This window comes from Thamnophis sirtalis, unplaced genomic scaffold (genome assembly GCF_051295495.1).
Source record: "Thamnophis sirtalis isolate CommonGarterSnake01/CBP01778 unplaced genomic scaffold, rThaSir2_p1.2 scaffold_2, whole genome shotgun sequence".
Classification (NCBI taxonomy): Eukaryota; Metazoa; Chordata; class Lepidosauria; order Squamata; family Natricidae; genus Thamnophis; species Thamnophis sirtalis.
The window spans coordinates 161,210,267-161,230,337 of NW_028261382.1; the positions used below are offsets into that span (position 1 = coordinate 161,210,267).

Consider the following 20,071-nt stretch of genomic DNA (forward strand, 5'->3'; position numbering starts at 1 on the left):
TTTAGGAAGTTTTTCTGCCTCTTGGATACAGAATCCACATATCATATTTAGTGGTTGAATGATGGGTATTTGGTGTATTATTATTATTTTATTTGTGAAGCATGCTGATTTTGGGATACAACTGCATATGATTATCATATTTGGAGTTGGCCATCATTTTAGAAAGCATTGTTAATGGTAATGCAGTACCTGTGATATTTGGATTAGATCATTTAGACCCTATGCGCTTCCACATTTTCCATTCCCTTTTTATGTTTTCTATTAAGTGGAAAAATTTAAAACAATACTTTTGCCGAAAATGCATAAGCTGCAGTTCTAAATTTATGTAAAAATTCACTGCTGTGTTTCTATAAACCTGCCATACATTCTTTATTTTAAATAGACAGCTTTTCTAAATCATTGGGCTCTGCTTAGACAAGTGGTGTCTCTCTGGTTAAATTTATGAGTGGATTTGAATAATAAATTCACATTTCAATGAACATATTTTCATTAAAACTGTAAGGTTTATTTTACTGTACTTTTAAATAATGGGTTATTATAGAAGCTCTGGTTTAAATTCATGCTGTAGTTGAAACTTTGGTGCAGTTTCTAGGAAGAAAATGGAAAGATAAAAGAGATTTCAGGGTGTTGCAAAAATATTAATATCCTTGGTTCTATCCTGAAATGATTCCTTTTCTCCAAGAAGATGAAATAGTGGTTGGGCAATTTGCTTAAGATTCAGGTGAGGAATATTGTCATCAGGAATCTTAACTCAAACTAAAGTATTCTTGAAAACTCTTATTTTGGAATTCTGGCTGTTTTAAATGTCTGCTATTGCTAGATTTGTGCATAGGAAACATTTTCAGGAAACAATTTGATTTTGCAACTGTTGGGTTTTTAGGAAGCACCAACTTGTTCACGTGTTTTTATGAGCCCTTAATATGCCCTCTTAAGGCAGATAAAATGGAATAAAACTATAGAGAAGATGCTAATGGAGGTCTCTTTAGAATTCTTTATGCAACTGTCTGGTCAGGACATGTTGCTTATAATTGATGTGTCCATTACTTGAATTCTCTTGTAATTATAGTCAATAAGTCTTGTAAATGTGTTAAAGCTCACTAAAAGCATACAAATTCAAGAACAGAGTAAGGCTAATAATTTAAAATAATCAATGTAGGCATTTCAGCACTTAATTTCCCTTGTGTGTTGATAGCTGATCATTCTTAATCCATTAAGATTTATTTAGTCGTTTACAATGCAAAATAGGTTTGCACTGGTCACTTGTGCCATTTGAAAATGTCCACCAGGTTAAGTGCAGAATGTAGTCCATTAGTCTTCCTTGACTATATGTATTAATTGCATTTAAAATCAAGTTAATGTGGATGTGAAAGTGAGGTAACTATCAATATATGACAAAGTAACCCTACTTACATAAGTTACATCATTGATTATAACATTTAGTAAAAGTTAGCTCAGTTTTTAATGTCTTGTGTATGTCTTATCACCATGTATTTTTACTGTGCTTTGCAGTAGATGTGAGTATATCACAAAATACATTTTTGGGTAACGTGCAGACAATAAATGAGATCTGCTATTTCACTTTGCAAGTTATTTTTGGACCAAAGAAGGAAGAATTGCAAAGGAGGTTTTAATCTACTCTCACTTGACCCTAAAACAAACGTCTTTTCTGATAATATGCTTTTGCACATTAAATAGTAGTCCTAACATTTTTATTAATAGTTAATGGGAAAAAGTTTTTACTATTCCAATTCCTATCTTTTTGTTTTTGTTTATTTGTTTGTTTATTTATCAAATTTCTGAACCACCCATCTCACCTCATCTGACTCTGGGTGGTTAAAACATAAAATAATATAAAACTTAGAACAAACTCTTGCCTAGGTAAAGAGAGTGGTTAAAATGAAGATAATAATAAGCTCTCAGGCCACTAATCATTTGTAAGGTTGCATATCATTCTTTGACACAGTCTTGACACCCTTCCAGAAGGCCAGAAGTGTGGGCCTGCCTCACCTCTAGGGGTAAGATGTTCCAGAGGGGAGGGCAATGGCAGAGTAATTCTCTTCCTTCTTTCCCACCCTTCAAAAATCTTTAGTTGTAGGGATCGGCAACACACTTTCCCTGCCTGACTGGGTGGCATGAGTCAATGTAATTGGGATGAGATGGTTCCACAGATAATGTGGCCCCACGCCATGAATTTTGACTCAGAAGGAAATTGACAGAATTGTTACCTGTTCAACCCTAGAAGCACCCAATACAGCTTGTATTGTCGCATTCTGCACTAATTGCAACTTTTATATAGTCTTTAAGGGCTGCTTTATGTACAGCATGTTGCAGTAGTCCATACAGGAGATGACAAGGGCATGAGTGACCGAAAAAGAGGTTCTTGATCCAGGAAAGGGTATAACTGGTGCATAAATTGAGCAGAGACCTTCCTAGCTACAGCTGCTACCTTTTCCTCAAGCAGGAGTCATGAGTCCAGGAGGTTCCTCAAATTATGCACCCCCATCCAAGAGGAAGGGTGGTGAATCCCCAGATACAGAGGAACCTCTTACCAATAACCACGCCATGTTATCAGGATTCAATTGAAGCCTGTTGTTCTCTATTTAGACCCCCACAGCCTCCAACCACCTTGAAAGGTGCAGCATCACTTACTTCATCCAGGATGGCAATGGATGATCTCACTCAGGGGCTTCATGTAGATGTGGAAAAGGAGCGGAGAGAGTACCAAACCCTGTGGCATTCCACAAAAGAGGGTAATGGACTTCTTGCTCCCTATTAATACCAGTTGGGATTGGTTCCAAAGGAAAAAGAAGAACCAGCACAAAACATTCTTTCCCCCAACCATTGCCAGGTCACAATACCAAGGTTTTTTTAATTTGGTGAATACTTTATTTAGTGTTTCTTCCCATCTGCCACATGCTAAATGCAGTTTTATAAAGAAAGAAATTGATTTTGATCACTAAAATTGAGACACCAAAGTAGAATGTTATGCACCAGTATGGATTGGAATACTAGCATTAGATTTTGAAGTCATCTGTAGGAGTATAGTACTAGGTAACAAAGAAGTTCATTACTTATTAGACAAGTGAAAATGAGAAAATGTAGAGAAAAACAAAATAACTATTACAGGTGGAAGACCTTTAAACTTCCAATTCAAATAGGTCACATATGTCTAATTAACAAGTGTATTCTTCAAATGCAGTCATGAATCCCAGTGTCCTCCTCGTTTACTTTATCCTCTGGAGTCACAAATAGATTATGGCTGTTCTGAGAAGAGATATGAATGCAATGAAGATTCATCTCTTTTTTTTTTAATTAAAAAGATTTTTTAATTTTTGATTTAAAACAAGTACAACATCTTTCTTTACATGCTATAGAAAGTGTGTCAGTCAATCACAAATAAACTTTTGTGCATCTCCACAGTCTACAAACATAACTCATGTTAACTCGAGCATTTTAACTCAAATATTCATACACATCACCATCATCATATATCCATTTTCATTTGACTGTAATTATTATTTAAGGATATTAATAAAAATAATAATCTTAAACAATACATGCCCACATTAGTGGGGGGGAAAAGATTCATCTCTTTAAGTTGTATGTTTGGCAGTCGGTAATTTCAAAACAAAATAATTTGGGAACCCAGAAATCTCTTGTGATAAAGACTTATGAATAAAAACCCATTCTAGCACGGTAGCCACATTTTCTAAATTGTTGATTGTCCCCATGATGTGATCGCTTTGTAGTTATACTGCAGGTGGGGATTGAACTATGGAAAAAAAATAAGGAAACCCCTTCATTACAGGGAATCTGATTGATGAATTTGAGATGCCAGGCTACAAGTGGCATTCACAATGAATGCTTATTCAAAAAGTCTGGCATGGCTGTAGTGGAGATTTTACTACTACTGTACCCATAAACACTTACCGAAACAATTAAGAACCTAGTGAAGAAAATGATTACTGACATGCCTTTTACTTTCCTTCAGAGCAGCCTTTATAGAAGAAGAGCCATTTCCCTCCCTCCCTTTTATGTAGGAGCTCTTTCTTCTCTTAAGCTCTCTGGTTTGGGATCCCGTTCCCAAGACTCTGTAAATGTGAAGACGGGACCTGGCAAGGCCAAAGCAAACAGCCTGAGAGGAAAGCAGTACAATAAAAAAAGGAACAGGGAGTTAGCTATTTCTCCTTGCTGCAAGGACGGGGGGGGGGGGGGTGGTACCTGTTGCTTCTCAAGGCAGGAGAAAGAGGAGGGAGAACTGAACCTGGCTTCTACTTTAAATAAGTATTTGATTTAAATAGGTTTTTGAATTTAAATACTTTAAATAAGGCTTGCACATGGCCATTGCTGGATTTCTTTCATAGTTCTTGCCATCTGCGTACTTTTCAAAGAATTACATCCGTAAATCACTGCTCAGAGACACTTGTAGCCTAGGCCAAGAAAATCCTGACGACAATACCCTGTTGGGCTTTTGTCTCCATTTTAATTGTCTGATAGGAAAGTAGTCCTGTATGAAAGATAATCCCATTCCATATATAGATAGGAAAGATCTCATTGTATCTTGTTAGCTGGATGAAAGTGGCCCCCACATTATTGAGATGATTGATTAAACACACTTCTGGTTTAATCTTGGGACAGTTCCCTCTCCCCCCCCCCCTTGCTATTTTTTTCCTGGCTGATATCACAGTACCATTTTGTGAAAAAGAGGAAAGAAATCACATGCACAAAAAAAGCAAAACGGTTTGTATGGTATCTATAGCATTGCTGTGCATATATGTTATAGTCATCAACCCAAATCAATCCACTACAAGATGAAGTCCTTTTCAATGAAAACTGTAGACTGTAATCTACTGGCTGGTCCAATCCGGTTGGTAAGTAGAAGTTTTTCGATTTCCTAGTCCAGTTATCCAATCTGTTTGTATAACTAAGGGGGAAACTATGAGTCTTCCCATTCCATCACCTTCATCACAATATCACCCCTTCCCCCACCCTCCCTCCCCCCTCTCTCCACGTTCAAATAATGCACACATACAAATAATTACTATAATTCTAATTCTAATTATATGCTTCATCATAGTGTGCCAGGCCAATTTCCTGTCCAAGTATCTTCAGTGGACAGTAAAAGAATCCTTGCTAATGGATTCTTTTAAATAAATTTGGACCAGAAAGCCCTTCAGACAGAGGACATCGCCAATTAGAGGATTATCCTTTGACAGAGCTTCAAATGCAAGTTCATCCTTTGTATAGGATGATCTATAATCTCTTGGCTAGTATTGGGACAGAGGTTCCTGGTATATAAATGAGAGAATCTTATGGATTTATTTTCTTCATGGAGGTCTGGATTGATTTGTTACATTTTTTTAATTGAACATGAATTTTGTTATGAATGTCAAAAGCATCCCAAGATTCTATGCAAATATATTTTATACTATTATTTTTATTATTAGCATTATATTATAAGGCGAGAATACAAAATGTGGAGCCCAGTGCCGCATGCCAACTGCCAAATTGGATGGAGCCAATTATGTTTTCTGGGCACCTTCCATATTAGATTTGGGGGTGTTAAGTGGAAAAATGAGAACTTTATATCTTCATTTCCGTATAACAATCCTCCTTCCTGCTAAATGGATCTAGACTTTGTCCAGTTTGTAGTGCATCTGACAAAGAAGACTTTGAACCAGTCTTCAAAGTTTTTAGAGATGCATATTCTCATAAGGGAAATAGAATGACCAAGCCTTTAATTTAACAATGATCGGATTTTACTGATTATTAATAAGAAGTGCCATTGAGATGCAACACTTACACTTAGAACCTACTTAGCAAATGTTAATAATTTGGTTTTTGCCATTGAAGCTGGAGTTATCTAAGTCTTGCATTGAGTTTGTGTAGATAAGCTAAACTATAAAAAGAATGCCAAAACAAAAATGATGGTAGGGAGAAAGTAACATGGAAAAATGGACTATAATGGTTTTACTAAGACTTAGTGCAAAAATGTGTTTTGCTTATGGACTGGAAAGGAGTGTTGAATTGAATGGTATTGATCCAATGAGTTCAGGTAGAAGGCATGCTATCTAAGAGATAAGAGATAAACTTTAACAACAGGATTTTGGCTTGATTTAAGAGGTGAGAAGACATGGGAGTAAAATACATCAAGGGACACATAATGTAAATGATCAACCACAGTTGAGTTTTCACCATATAGGCATTTTGCAAATTTTGAATACCAGACATGGCAAAGATTTCTACTGTAGGATTATTTATACAATGCAATATTTATGTTTTTTTGTAAGCATTTTGTCCCTGGGATTTTATATATCCATCCTGAAAATCCTATTACTTTCAGCAGTGCTTAGTCCTATAACATCCTGGGCTTTTATCTGAAGACAAAAATGAATCAATTTTACTTTTCTGGAAGCATTTCCATCGATATTCTGATTCTATTCAATAAATAAAAGATAGATCAGCCCTGCATCTTAATAATCAAGATCAACAATTACCATTAATAAGTAAGGTGATGTCTGTCTGTCTGTCTGTCTGTCTATCGATCTATCGATCTGTCTATTGATCTATCGATCTATTGATCTAACGATCTAACGATCTATCGATCTATTGATCTAACGATCTAGTGATCTAGCGATCTATCTCCTACCAGTTGAATGGAAAAATGATGCTCTGGGGAAAGCAGTTCCTTATAGCAGGGGTTTCCAACTTTGGCAACTTTAAGACTTGTGGACTCCTAAAGTGGGACTGAATTGAAGTCTACAAATCCTAAAGTTGCCAAGGTTGAAGACCCCTGCCTTACAGAGAATACCATATGGGTAAAAAGCCAAACAATAAATGTCCATAAATGGGCAGTACAATGTATCTGGACATCTATATGCCCCACTGCTATCTTCTTTGGCACCCACCAGGCTCCTACAGCAGAAAGCAAAGGAAAATGTCATCCCCTAGCATTGCTTTTACTTAAAATCTCTGGGTGACAGAAACATAGAAGAGGAAAACAATGAGAAGCTGCAGCTTGGTGCATTGTGTGGAAGTGATTTGACAATTTTTATACTCCCCCTAAACTCAAGAGGTTAAGCTAAGTTAAAATTGTAAGTGCGACAGTAAAAATGAAATGATAACAAAGCAATAGTAAGAGTAAATCCACAAAAATAAATCAATACCTCTGCTGAGATGGATGCCAATAAAACCTGGAGTTGAAATAAATATATTTAAAATCGTCTAAAAATCATGCGAGGGGAGCTTTGCAAACTTGGAGGAAGAATAATGAATCCCCAATGTTCAATGCATAAACTTGAACAGAAAAAAAGGTGATGAAAAAGCACCTAGAAAGCTTAGAGGAATTGGATGGGAAGAACATCAACAGCTTATTTTGTGGTAGATGTTTACTGTCTAGCTGTATCCATATAAAATTTAATCTATATTATGGGAACCTATATAGTGCTATCTCTGTATCTATATTTCTATCTCCATCATCTCGATCTCCATCATCTCTACCTCTTACATACATACACACCACACACACACCACACACACATGTTTTACATGAGATTGGACTTGGTTACTTGAGGGATCCTCTATCTCCCATATTATCTGCCTGGCCAGTTTGATCTGATGGGGTTGCCATGCTCCAGATCTCATCAATCCAACAGTGGTATCTATCGGGAGCCCTGTAGTATGCCTTTTCTATAAGCAGTGTCTGCCCCCTGGAATGAAGTCACTGCTCTAAATTTAAAGGCTTACATGACTGCCCATCTTAAGCCACTCTGAGCAGCTCCCAATAACAATAAAACCAGTAGTTGAAACAACAATAAGACAATAAGAACAATGAAACAGTAAAACAAAACCCCATCACCATAATTGTCCCCCTTGGGATGCCCCATGATGGCAGGCTCAGCTGCCCTCCTTCCAGATTTTCTTCCTGTACAATTCCAGCACCTCAATAAATGTTTAACTGTTTTTAATAACTGACACTCCTGAATCTCCTTGAATTGAGCAGCACATAAGTTTTAATGAATTATTATTCAATCTTTTGACTTGGAAAGGCAAAGATTGACAAATGGAGATTGAGAATTTGAACTTTAGGATTGACAAATAGGTCAGGTTTCTTACATGCTGTTAGATGCAAACTGTCCTGCTATTATTGGCTGCCTAATTCTTACAGTCAAATTACTTAACAAAATTGCTGCTATATTGTTGTGAAAGTGGAACTGAGAGATGAGGTTTTCCAGTCATCCATGGTACAAAGGCTTGACAGAACCCACAATGGCCATTTTGTGAGCGTAAAAGTTGCCCTGCGTGGGTGATCTTTTTATGAACAGGCATGATATACCTTCAATATTCAATATTGTGCCTATTAGCCCCTAAGTGGGGTCTACTCTTGTGCAATGAGAGAAATAAGCAAAAGAGCCATGGGATCACATCTGCAAAGATTTTTTTTAATGAAACAAAATGTACATTGCTGCTTACAATTTTAGCATATAGTCTATTAAATCTAACTGGTAAATTAAACTGTTACATTTTATTTAATATGGTCACAGAAACTTAAATGGTTTTATTTCCACTGGCCTCTTTACAGGGTGCACCGATGATGCAAAATGCTAGCAAATTAATGGTTAAATCAATTTTATCATTACAATTTAAATAAACTTGATGTTCTGGTGTGATTGATTCACTGTAATTCCTGCTCCCTGCAGACTCAACTTGCTTTTGACATTTAAACATATAAAGCTGACTAGATATAACTGTTCAGGTGCTAAATATATTTTACATCTACTTTGAACAGTTGAAATGGAAGTATTAAGAGATCTGGCTTCATTGTCATTGAACTGTGAAATATTCAACCTTGTCTGCCTGTGCTTAGTACTGTTGACTTTTTTTTATTTCTGTGAGAAGATTAAAATTAAATGCTTCATTTTTTGTCAGCTTTTGAGAATTAAATTGAAATTTAAGACTTTAAATTTTTTTTAACCGAGATCCTCAATTTAAACAAAGTCTTCTTTGAGGCTATTGTGTGTTCAAGGGCACAGAAGGGATCATTGATCAAGTATGATATACTGTTACATTTTTCTTACCCGAACTCTTTTATGTATATTTATTAAAGATCCCATATTTCATATTATGCTTAACTATATTGGAAGAAGTTCTTCACAAAACATATCCCAAACATAATATGAAGTATCTGTGAGCATATTGCACTTACACTTAACTTCAATTCTGGGATTTATGGATAGAGAGATCTGCTGCTCTTTAAAAAGTTGGAAAGGGTCAAAGAATACTTTAAAATAATGTGTTACCACTTAGTATTGCAGTACTGACACCTGCCAGGTTTAATGACTGCTTTTTGTGCTAACATAATTGCCTCAGTTTGGTTGGAAAGCCACCTTAAGTAACAATACGGTATTTTATTTTATTTTATTTTTTACTTGGACTGATTGCTTTGCAAAAGAACAAAACAATTTTGCCTGTTTGTGTGTGTGTCGTGAGGGATATCTGTTCTAGCCAGTTACAGTTTGTTCCTGAAATAAATAATAGCCCAAATGTCAATACTTCCAGTTTTCAGAATAATCATAAATTCAGACTATAAAACAGTCATCAAGGTATAATATTTTATTCACTATGTATTCATATACTTCATGCCATTGCAATAGAAATATATCATTTTTCCTGTGTCTCTTTGCAAGAATAGCAGTATAAGATGCCAGAAAGAAGGGCACAGCAAAACAGTTACCGTATTTTTCAGAGTATAAGACGCACCAAGGTTTTAAAGAGGCAAGTTTTTAAAAAAAGTTTTTGCACTCTGCAAACCTCCCAAAAAATGGCCCATTTTTTTGTGAAAACAGGCCTGTTTTTTCCCCCCAAAAAGGGCACGAATAGCCCTTAAGAGGCTTGTAGAGTGTTCCGGGGGGGTGGGTGAGATGGGGGCCAAAAATAAGCAAAAACCGGTCTGTTTTTCACGAAAACGGGCCCTTTTTTGTCAAAAAAAGGCCATTAGGAAGCCTATAGAGTGCTCCTGGGGGCTGTGGGGGGCAAAATTGAGCAAAAAATGGCTCGTTTTTTGCTCATTTCTGCCTCCCCAGCCCCAGGAACTCTCTAAAAGCCTCCTATAAGCTATGCACAGCCATTTTGGTGAAGGGGGCGGGGTTTGGGGAGGCAAAAAATGCTGTATTCAGTGTATAAGACGCACCCAGATTTTCAGCCTCTTTTTTGAGGGAAAAAGGTGCGTCTTGTACTCTGAAAAATATGGTACTTAAATATGTTTTAAGAATTTAAAAAACCCTCTTATTAGTTACAACTATTCCATACAGTCTTTGATATGCTATAGGCATGGCCAAAGTTTTCATGATAACCTTCATAAGGGCCACATTGTGCCACAAAGAAAGCTCATAGTCAAGCCTAAAAATGGCATTTGCATAGTAGGAAGACTTGAGACACATTGGACTTCAACACCTTGAAGAAATACCTACTATATTCCTCCACTTACTATATTTTAGCAACAGTTGTGGGCTTCTGGAGGGGAAAAAAAGGCAAATTTGATTTCTAATACGAATTGAAATAATCAGATGAACATAAGTGCTGATTCACTTAATTATTTTAAACTCTTTAAAGGCCATTTTTACAATTTGCTTTGACTGTCAAAACCTCTCTGTGTATTAGAATTTCAGATAGTTCTACTTATTAATCCAAATCAGCCCTCCCCAACCAAATGTCCTTCAGTTGTATTTGGAGTTCAGTCATGTAGCCATCTTGGCTTGGATTTCTGGGAATTGCTATAGCGGGCTAGTTAAGCTACTTGAGCATTTTTGATGCATTTTTAAGTCTTCCACCTTCATAGTAATAATGAGATTTGTACAGTTCTGTAGAAACTGTAATTAGAGCCCACTGAAATGAACTGTGTCAAGCTTCAGCTGGTGATATCTGAAATCCAGGCCATTTCATAATGGGCAATTTCTGCAACAACTTTTGTTTCATTTTAATGTTTCAGAGTATCTCATCTTCTAATTATTGATACCGTGTCTGTTAATGAAACCCCTTTCTTGCTTAACTTTTGTATTTGAACTCTTGGCAAGTATACTTAATGAGAAATATCCTAATAGTATCCCTGGAGTTATAAATGTATGCAATAGGCATTTTTCTTTGAGGGGCTAAGAAAGATTCTTAAAACAGATTAAATATGGGGTGGTGGTTTCTACACTTACCTTTAAAGGTTTTTTTTTAATGGCTTTGTCTCCCACAGATGTTGATTTCTTTATCCAAGGGTAATATAATATTCTAATTCAGCTTCTAATTTTCTTTATGCTAAATTTTACTCAGGATCAAAGCCATTCAAGTGCAAGATTTGCCACTTTGCAACAGCTCAACTAGGAGATGCCAGAAACCATGTCAAGAGGCACCTTGGGATGAGGGAATACAAGTGTCATATCTGTGGGTGAGTAAATTGAAATAGTTCCTCCTTTAGTTAGCAGGAAAGGAGTGCAGGCTATGCATTGTTTCAGCGTTCAAAGAGGGAATGTGAGCAAGAGAGGCTAAAATTATGCATGCATATCCTCCTTCCCATTGTTATGGTAAATTCCTTAAATACAGTTATGACATTCTTTTCCTATTTCTAATCCAGTACCGCAGATGAGCAATTTTATGGGCTACAAGGTCAATTTGAACCTGTAATCTGTAAATTGACTAAATTATAGGATGTTCATTCACATTGCCAGGGAGAACTGTAAATTTCCTTTTAAAGGTGTGTGTGTGTGTGTGTGTGTGTGTGTGTGTGTGTGTGTGAGAGAGAGAGAGAGAGAGAGAGAGAGAGAAATACACATGTGAAGTATGTGCATATGTGTTTTAAAAAAACATAGTCTTCAGTGTAGTCTGTGTTTTCCTGTGCCCATCCATGTTTGTGTTATGTATCACTTAATTCTAGAACTATGTGTTGCTATCAGCTTTTTGTATTACAGGAGATAGAAGAAAACTTTCTAAAGGTTTTTTATCTATTGCCACACATAGAAATGCCTCCCTTTTTTCTTAATGGTTATTTTGTCACATGGACCATTCATAATGTTTAATTGAACTTCAACTATATTGCATTTAAAATGGCGGATCCTGAAACTCTTTAATCTAAAGCTAATTAATTTAGCAGAAATGTTTAAAAGGTTTCCAAATGCCATGGCATATATAGTACGACGTAGGACATTCAGAGGTGGGTTTTAATACTGCGCTCTTATTAAAAGTGTATTTTAGGGTTATTATGCTAAAAAAAATGAGCTAATATATGTGCCACATGAAATGCTTTTTTCAAAACATTTTAAGTTGCTGGAGAGGCCTGATGGTTTGTGTAAAGTTTAGGGTTGGTTCAGTGAATTAAACCCAATGCCCACCAAAATGATAAAGTGAGTGGTTAAGGATATTTTTCAGCTGGAGTTTGGTCGTGTCAGCTCTTGCAATTAAACCTCTTAGCAGAACAAAGTGAGTGCAATATTCAAAGAAAATTAGAATGCTTTTCACTAAGGCAAATGTTTCTCACAAAAATAGCACATTAAACTGACAAGAGTGGTGTGATTATCTGACGGGAAGAAGTGCTGGACAGTTGCTGACCAAATTACTTGCAAGCACACTGGAAGTTGATAGGAAAATTGTCACTGTAAAGTAACAAAAGACTCTCCTCTGGTCCCTGGGCAACGAATAATATTCACAACTACTGCATGTGGGCAGCTATCTATTTTGTTACATGATTAGTAGTTCTGTGCATACAGGGTCTGTGACTAAGCCAACATTTGTCTGATATTTAATGAGCATGTGAAAAAGGGAACTTGGATTTATTTGTATATGGATGGCAGGAATGGTGGATCAGAATTGGCAAACAATTTTAAATTGTGGTTGAAACTCTTTGTAATTAGCTGACACTCGTGTATGAAGGAGTACGTTGTGAATATCTTAAAAGAAACTGCTTTTTATTGTTTTATTGTTTTTAGACATTTAAATACATGTCAAAGTTGTCAAAGTAGCCTTACATGTTTACTGAGAAAGATACTCCAAAATCTACTTCAGATATGTCTTCAGTTGCAATTAAAATAATAATACAGTTTAGTCCAAGATACACCATAAATGTTAGTCCATTAACAGCGAGTGGATTAGCAATAAAGTATAATAAACTATAATGGATTTTGAAAAAAAGAGGACATGGGTATTTGAACTTTCACTAAATAACTCTGCCACTATTAGTGTATTTGAGTGTGTGGCAAGAAGGAAGCATGTGCTTTATTTTTGCCATAAAAATAGGCTAGTATGTAGATTAAAAAATGGCAGTATTAAAAAAATCTAGCAATGAGTAGCATATTAGCAGCAGTTTAGAGCTAGTACAGTAAAACCACTGACAATGTCAATTCATTATCATTGATAGCTAAATAATCTTAGAAATGCTCAGTGGACCTATTAGTTCCTGAACATAAGCAGCTCATGCTTCATTCCTTCATTAGCTTTAATTGCTATAAATTTACCTTTTTAAAAAACTCATGTTTTAAGAGGTGAAGTGATCTTTCAGGAACATTAACTTGGTAATTTTGTCACAAACAGAAGGTCCTATACTATGTTTTCTTTTCTTCAGTAGTTAAGATTCTGTCCTGTCATTTAGATTCATCGGACAAGCTTTCTATTAGGTAGAAGGTTAAATAATTTTTCCAGTTGTTACATAATCTGTTTGGACATGTGAATTGTCAGTGCAAGACTATAAATCATTACAAGTGGAAGATATAACTTGATTGCCTTGAAATATAATGCTGAGCCGAATCGGAAGGTGAAAATTTTTGAATAAGTGATGGTAAAAATGAAGAGATTTTATACATTTTGTAGTTAACATAAAAGATGGAGGAAACACAGCACTGCTTTTGCATGTTGCTTTTATTGTTTCAAATCTAAATTTAATTTTTTCCAGCTGCACAGTAGAAATACTTTGCTATAGAGATTGGAAGCTCTTTCAGCATTTGAAATAAACCGTCTGCTACTCATTTCCTTGTCAGCAGATGTGTGGTGATTGTTTTCTTTTGCATTATGTTCATGAATGAAAAATGCATCCCTAATTTGAGAAGGGATCTGTTTTCAGTGTGTGTCCAACTGCTACCTATTTAAATTTAATTTTCAGAAGTCTGGGCATGAAGTTGTTGATTGCACTAAGATTAGAAAACTTAAACTGGTTTTCAAATAGTTATGTTTGCAAAACGTGTCCATTGGAACAAGAGAAAAGGCTTAGCTTGCAGTTTTGAGATTTTAGAAGCAATGAATTGCTCATGATTTCAGATTTTATACAAATTTGCGGGCAGCATACCTAAATATGCATCTACTTTTTCATACTTTTGCTTGAAATATAAGGCTCCTAAAGAAACCTGACAATTTTTTTCTCCTTCACGTCTAAGCGTTTTATTATAGTGAGATAAATAAATCAGTAGGTGAAAAAGTTAGAAAAAAATAAAATTAAAACATGTTAATAATTTGAAATCCATCTATAGTATATGCTTACCTTATACATTATTGTAATGTGTGGAAATACATATTTATATTAAGGAATTGTTATAGATTTTGAACATTAGTTGAAGCACATACTGTAGATTTCCCTTTTTTGATAACATGCCTGTGGTTTCCATTTCTATTATGTTTGTGTATTACCTATTGTTATGCATTATCTCACATATCTTCTAGAGAAGTGTTTTTAAACATTAAACTTCATTTGAACTTTGATGGTAGCACTTTTGCCAGTGTATTTTTGAATGTGCATTTTATAGTATTTATTTTTAAATGATTCCTAGGAATGACTGAATTTTGAAAACAGAAAATTAAAAGAACTTGCCTGAAAGAGGGGTGAAAATATCTCATGCCCACAGGGTTATACATTTTGCTCTCACTCTTTGTTTTGTTCTGTTTTTAGAATTCGTTTCAGATTCTTTGGCTATGAATCCATAGATCAACAAAATAATAAGAAAAGAACATGTTTACTGTTGTCTTTAAAGAACAAAGGGTATTCATTTTTAAACAATATTGGGAAGAGTGGGAGATGTGCATTTGGATTTTAAATATGTCTTAATGGTATTGTAAGTGAACGGTTTGCTCTAAGGCTATGAAAAATCTTTAAATAGAAAGTTGAAACTTCAGTTAAAACTATTTTTGTGTGGTGTTACCTATTTTTTTGTGCTTTAGAAGGGATCTCTGTGTAGATGATTATAATGTCACTTTCTGACCTTTGCAGCTTGAATAATTGTAAATCATTGCTTCATAAAGTGTCAGAGAATGTCTGTACTAGGCAATTAAATGGCAGAATATAATAGACCAAATTATTGCCTGTCATGTTTTCAACAACACAGTTAGTATTTGAGTTACACTTAATCATTACGTGCATTAGCAACTTCATTGGAATCCCGCTTCAGGCTGAGCATGAAATACATTACATTATTTAAACCTCTAATGGTAGAAGTCATTTATTTGTGTTGAAGTGTACAACATGCAGTGTTTCATAAAGCAAGGAACACTTGAGAGCTTAATTTATCCAAATCAAAGTCTAAAGGCAGATAAACACAAGTGGCAAAAATTAGTAATTTTTATAGGCTGGAAATATTTAAAAATACATGGTTGTGAGTAATTGCAGGCAGCAGGAATAAATTAAAATCACTATTTTTGGTTGGCTCAGAGAACTAAAGCTGTTTTATATTTAAATAATCAAATGTAGCATGGAATCACATTTTTGACTGAAAAATTAATTACACACATCATATCCACAGCTGTATCCAAATAAAACAATGCTGAAGCAACGAAGTAAAACAAGACTTTCTGTGGCTTCAATAATCTGAAATATTCATAGTACAGAGAGGACACCCTTAGAGTAGATCCAATGATAATTTGGCTCATAGTCAACAAAGGAAAATACCATACTGATAATAATATATTTCATTGTCATATTTTGATTTTTTTTGAGAAATGCTTGAAGTACACATGCTAAGACAATATGTGTAAGTTAGATTGATTCCTCTTTTTGTGTGCTAATGATGGAAAATAAACTGGACTGTGTTTTCCATATAGTAATATATTTTTTTCAACTGTTGATATTGTTGAATGGATTGTGGACTCTATTGTCTCTGCTATAGAACCTCTGGAATATGTACATATTTAGGGATGAGAAAGAGAACAATAGGGAGTTCATTTATTTCTATTTTGTAGCAAAAGTTAGCTTTTAAAAAATAGATATAATCCAGTACTTCTCCAATGCAGAGTACCATTTTAATATACTTTACTGTTGTCTGATCATCTGTTGCTGTTTCTGCTACATCTAATGTTAGATGCTGTGTAAGGACGTGGAGTTTTTGGAGGGTGGGCTTACATGAATTGGTTTTTGTTTAAGACATGAGCAGAGCTACAGAAGTGCCATAAAGATCTTTCTATTGAATAGCTATCAGTATGCTTCACTAGTGTCCAGTTTGGCAAATGGAGCAGAAAAGTCAAGGCCAACTCCTAGTTGTAATGCTGTATGAAAAGCGTATTTTTATCCACCTCTACTTCAGTTGAGTTATGACAGTGCTTTTGTTGGACTTGCTGAAGTGAAAAGATATGAAGAGTACATACTTAGCTGAATATATGTTTGTATTTGAGTTAAGGACACTACTGGTGATTTATTCTTATACCGCCACTATATATAATCTAATGCAATGCACTTTCAAACTGCAATTATAAAGATGCACGTAGCTGTGTGATTGTGATGTATGTGCCACCTAGAACAAGTACTTGTCTTCTAAAAGCAGTGTGTGTGTGTGTGTGTGTGTGTGTGTGTTTGAGTGTGTGTACAAGAATGGTTCTGAAAAACAGAATACACTATTGAATTATAGAAACAATTGTTGCAAGGAACATGTCTAGTATTTAATAAAATAGAAATGATTGTTAATATATAGCTTACTCGGTTGTCATTGCAATAGAATTTATTGTAATTAGGTATTCCTATTCCAGGAAGATGAAATTTCTCTTCCTTTTCTCCAAGAAAAATGTATTATCTATTCAGTTGTACAAAATCCTGATAGTACGTCTCAATGGTGAAGCAGGTAACAATTTAGACTCTTTTTTTGTGGACTTGGCTGAATTTATGCTCCATTTTATTCTGCATTCTTTTCCCATCAGATCAAACATTGATCTGGTAAAAAGAGTCAGGATCCTTGGCTGGAAAATGCTACACGCTTTAGATAACATGTTCATTGGCAAGTATTTAGAAGAAGGATGTGCTATATGGTACCCTCCCTATTTTTTTAAGTGCCTGATCCAGGCAGCATAGTAAATGAATCATTGCCCATCTCTAATTTATGGGTATATCTAAAGATAGTTACAGTGTACTACACAAGCATTCTATTTAAGTTCTCATTTTTAAACATCTAAACCTGAAATTTGCACTGCCCAAAGTAAGTCAGCAAAAGGTACCAGTTGGCTTACTGTGTTTCAACATTGGCCTTTCAAGGGCACTGCTTGAGAAGTCGGATACAGCTGCTACCTAAGTACCTTGATTTTTTTTTTAAAAAAAATGGCAGGAATGATAAAGAAATTTTAACAAAGAAAAAAAGTTTATTTGAGAGGAAGCCGGTGGAATCGTCATGCACAGTAGCACGAAGAACCATAACTTTGGTGTTATATATTTAAGAATTTGGCTGAATCTCCACTGTGGCATTTTATCTTTTTATAACAACAACAAAAAACCAATAGCTTCCCAGTGCTTTCAAGCTGTAAGGCGATGTGAGTCTTGTGAGAAATAAAAGAAAGGAATGAAAAGGTTTTGGAAAGCAGTCTCTAACTACTCCCTGTCTTTAACATCTTCTCTCTTTTCCATTTCCATCTTAGTTTTGGTTAGGTTATGGTAAGAAGCAGTATATATGTGAAAAGCTTTTTCAAATGTTGCTGTTCATTTCAGTCCTTAATACAAGATTCTCAATATGCTAGGCAACTCTGGTTCCCTTTGCATGAGATATGGTTAGAGGACAGTGGTGAAATTCATTTTTTTTACTACTGGTTTTGTGGGCATAGCTTGGTGGTGTGGCAGGGGAAGGAGACTTCAAAATCTCCATTCGCATCCCACTCCAGGGGAAGGAAACTGCAAAATCTCCATTCCCACCTCACTCTGGAGCCAGTTAGAGGTGGTATTTGCCAGTTCTCCAAACTACTCAAAATTTCGGCTACCGATTCTCCAGAACCTGTCAGAACCTGCTGGATTTCACCCCTGGTAGAGGAGCTATGGACAGTAGTTACAGAACCAACCAACTCTTGGTTTTTTCCCTGAACTCTGTTTTGGCCATTAAGCAATTCAACTGGGTTGAACAGGAAACTACAATGAAATTCTACTCAGTTAAAATGATTATCATTGCCTTTTTATCTCAGTGGATAACTTTTGGCACAAAACAGCTGATTATATGCCCCTTGCAGAATCTGTGATATGTAGAATATAGAAAGGATCAAAGCAAGTTAAAAAGACATGAATCCAGGGCTAAAGATTGTAGTGGTTTTCAAAGGAATGATCAATTTAAACAAGAACGGTTACTTTCAGTAAATGTAATCCTAGCTCTTCAGGTAGACAAGAGAGAGAAAATAGATGAGCCATGGCTTGAGATTTGGAGAGTTATGTGCTTTTAACAAGGAAACAAGCCAATAAATAAATAAAGAGAATTGCATAAAAAGTTCAGGAAAATGGTTACAAAACATAAGATTTGTGATTAGGCTAAGTTTGTTATATATAGTGGTATTTGAGGGGCTGGGTATGGGAAGGGGAAAAAAACTTAAATTTCTAAGAATTTGTGATGTAATTAACAAGGAAGCAAATTTATTTCATACTTAGTTTTATCTTTACATCCTTCCAGTTCAACTTACGAATATATTGTTCTAATTATTTTTCTTGTTGTTTTTTTACTGTTTAAACAACTTTATAACCTTGTCTGAATATTTGGATTATTGAACAAATTAGAAGGATAATAAATAGAACTAGAATCTTTTTAGGTTTTGCTGTAGAGAATTGCATGAATGATTTAATTTCAAATCCTCCCCTCTTTTCTGCCACTGCGTTATCAAAACAGTTGGAGAAAGAGAACAGTCATGTAATTTTTCTGGAAGACAAAAATCACATAGCAATTTAATTGACAAGCAATAGATTTGACAAAATACTGTAAAGAAACAAGCAGCAATCACATTACAATTAAGATCTTTTCATCTGACTCTATTTTTCTTCTTATATTAATTATAAATCTTCCCAACAAAGTGAAGCAGGGGAATTATACACCCAAGGAATAAAGGGAATATCTTTTATAGCTTAGTCCAGTAAAGTAATACTGTGCTGAAACTTTCTGTAGATAGCACTATGGAAAACAATGTTAGTATATAAGAGCTTAATCCTCCAGAACTTTGAAAAAAGTATTCTGATTGCCATTGTAATTCTGTACTTTGTAATAGATACATGTGTTATTGGTCATAGTGAAGAAATGAAATAATTTTTTTCCCTTGATTAGGACCTGTGGTATAGTTCTGTCACCCTCTCATTTTCTCCATGTAGTTCCAGACTCATAGAATCATGCCACTGTTGTAACATGGCTGCATTTGCATCCAATCAACACACTTGATATAGTGAAGTGAGCCCAAGGAGGGGAAAAAAGCAGATCTGAAAACATTCTCAACAAGGTGCTAAATTGAACCTATTATTCCCTTTCAACCCTTCTCTTATAAGTTGCTTGTTTTTCATAGTACTGGAGTATATTAAATTGGTCAACTATTAAATGGGGATTTACACCTTAAATAACAGATTTTTTTTAAAAAGGATAACTCGCTGTGTTTTAAAAGACAAATTTATCTTCACCCAAACATGTTTAATTTTAAAGCTAGATTTCAACAAATGTGTTGGTTTTCCTGAGCTTGGGAAAGTTCTCCATCAGTAATGAAAATGGAGAAATCTACAAATAATCAAAGCTATACAATTGTTAAAAGTTAACAGTATATTGTCCATTAGGACACTTCATGCTTTTGACAAGGCTATTACCACAACATAGATAGTGGTTCACTACACAAAGACTTGTATTAAAAG

General features: G+C 35.2%; 1 protein-coding gene across 1 annotated transcript in view; it reads left to right on the top strand.

Moving 5' to 3' along the window:
• ZNF407 (zinc finger protein 407) overlaps positions 1 to 20,071 on the top strand; it is a 367,412-nt gene that overhangs the window by 34,010 nt on the left and 313,331 nt on the right. The window contains exon 3 of the mRNA XM_087707329.1: positions 11,317 to 11,431. Coding sequence (XP_087563455.1) covers positions 11,317 to 11,431 — 115 coding nt within the window. The remainder of the gene's footprint in view (positions 1 to 11,316; positions 11,432 to 20,071) is intronic.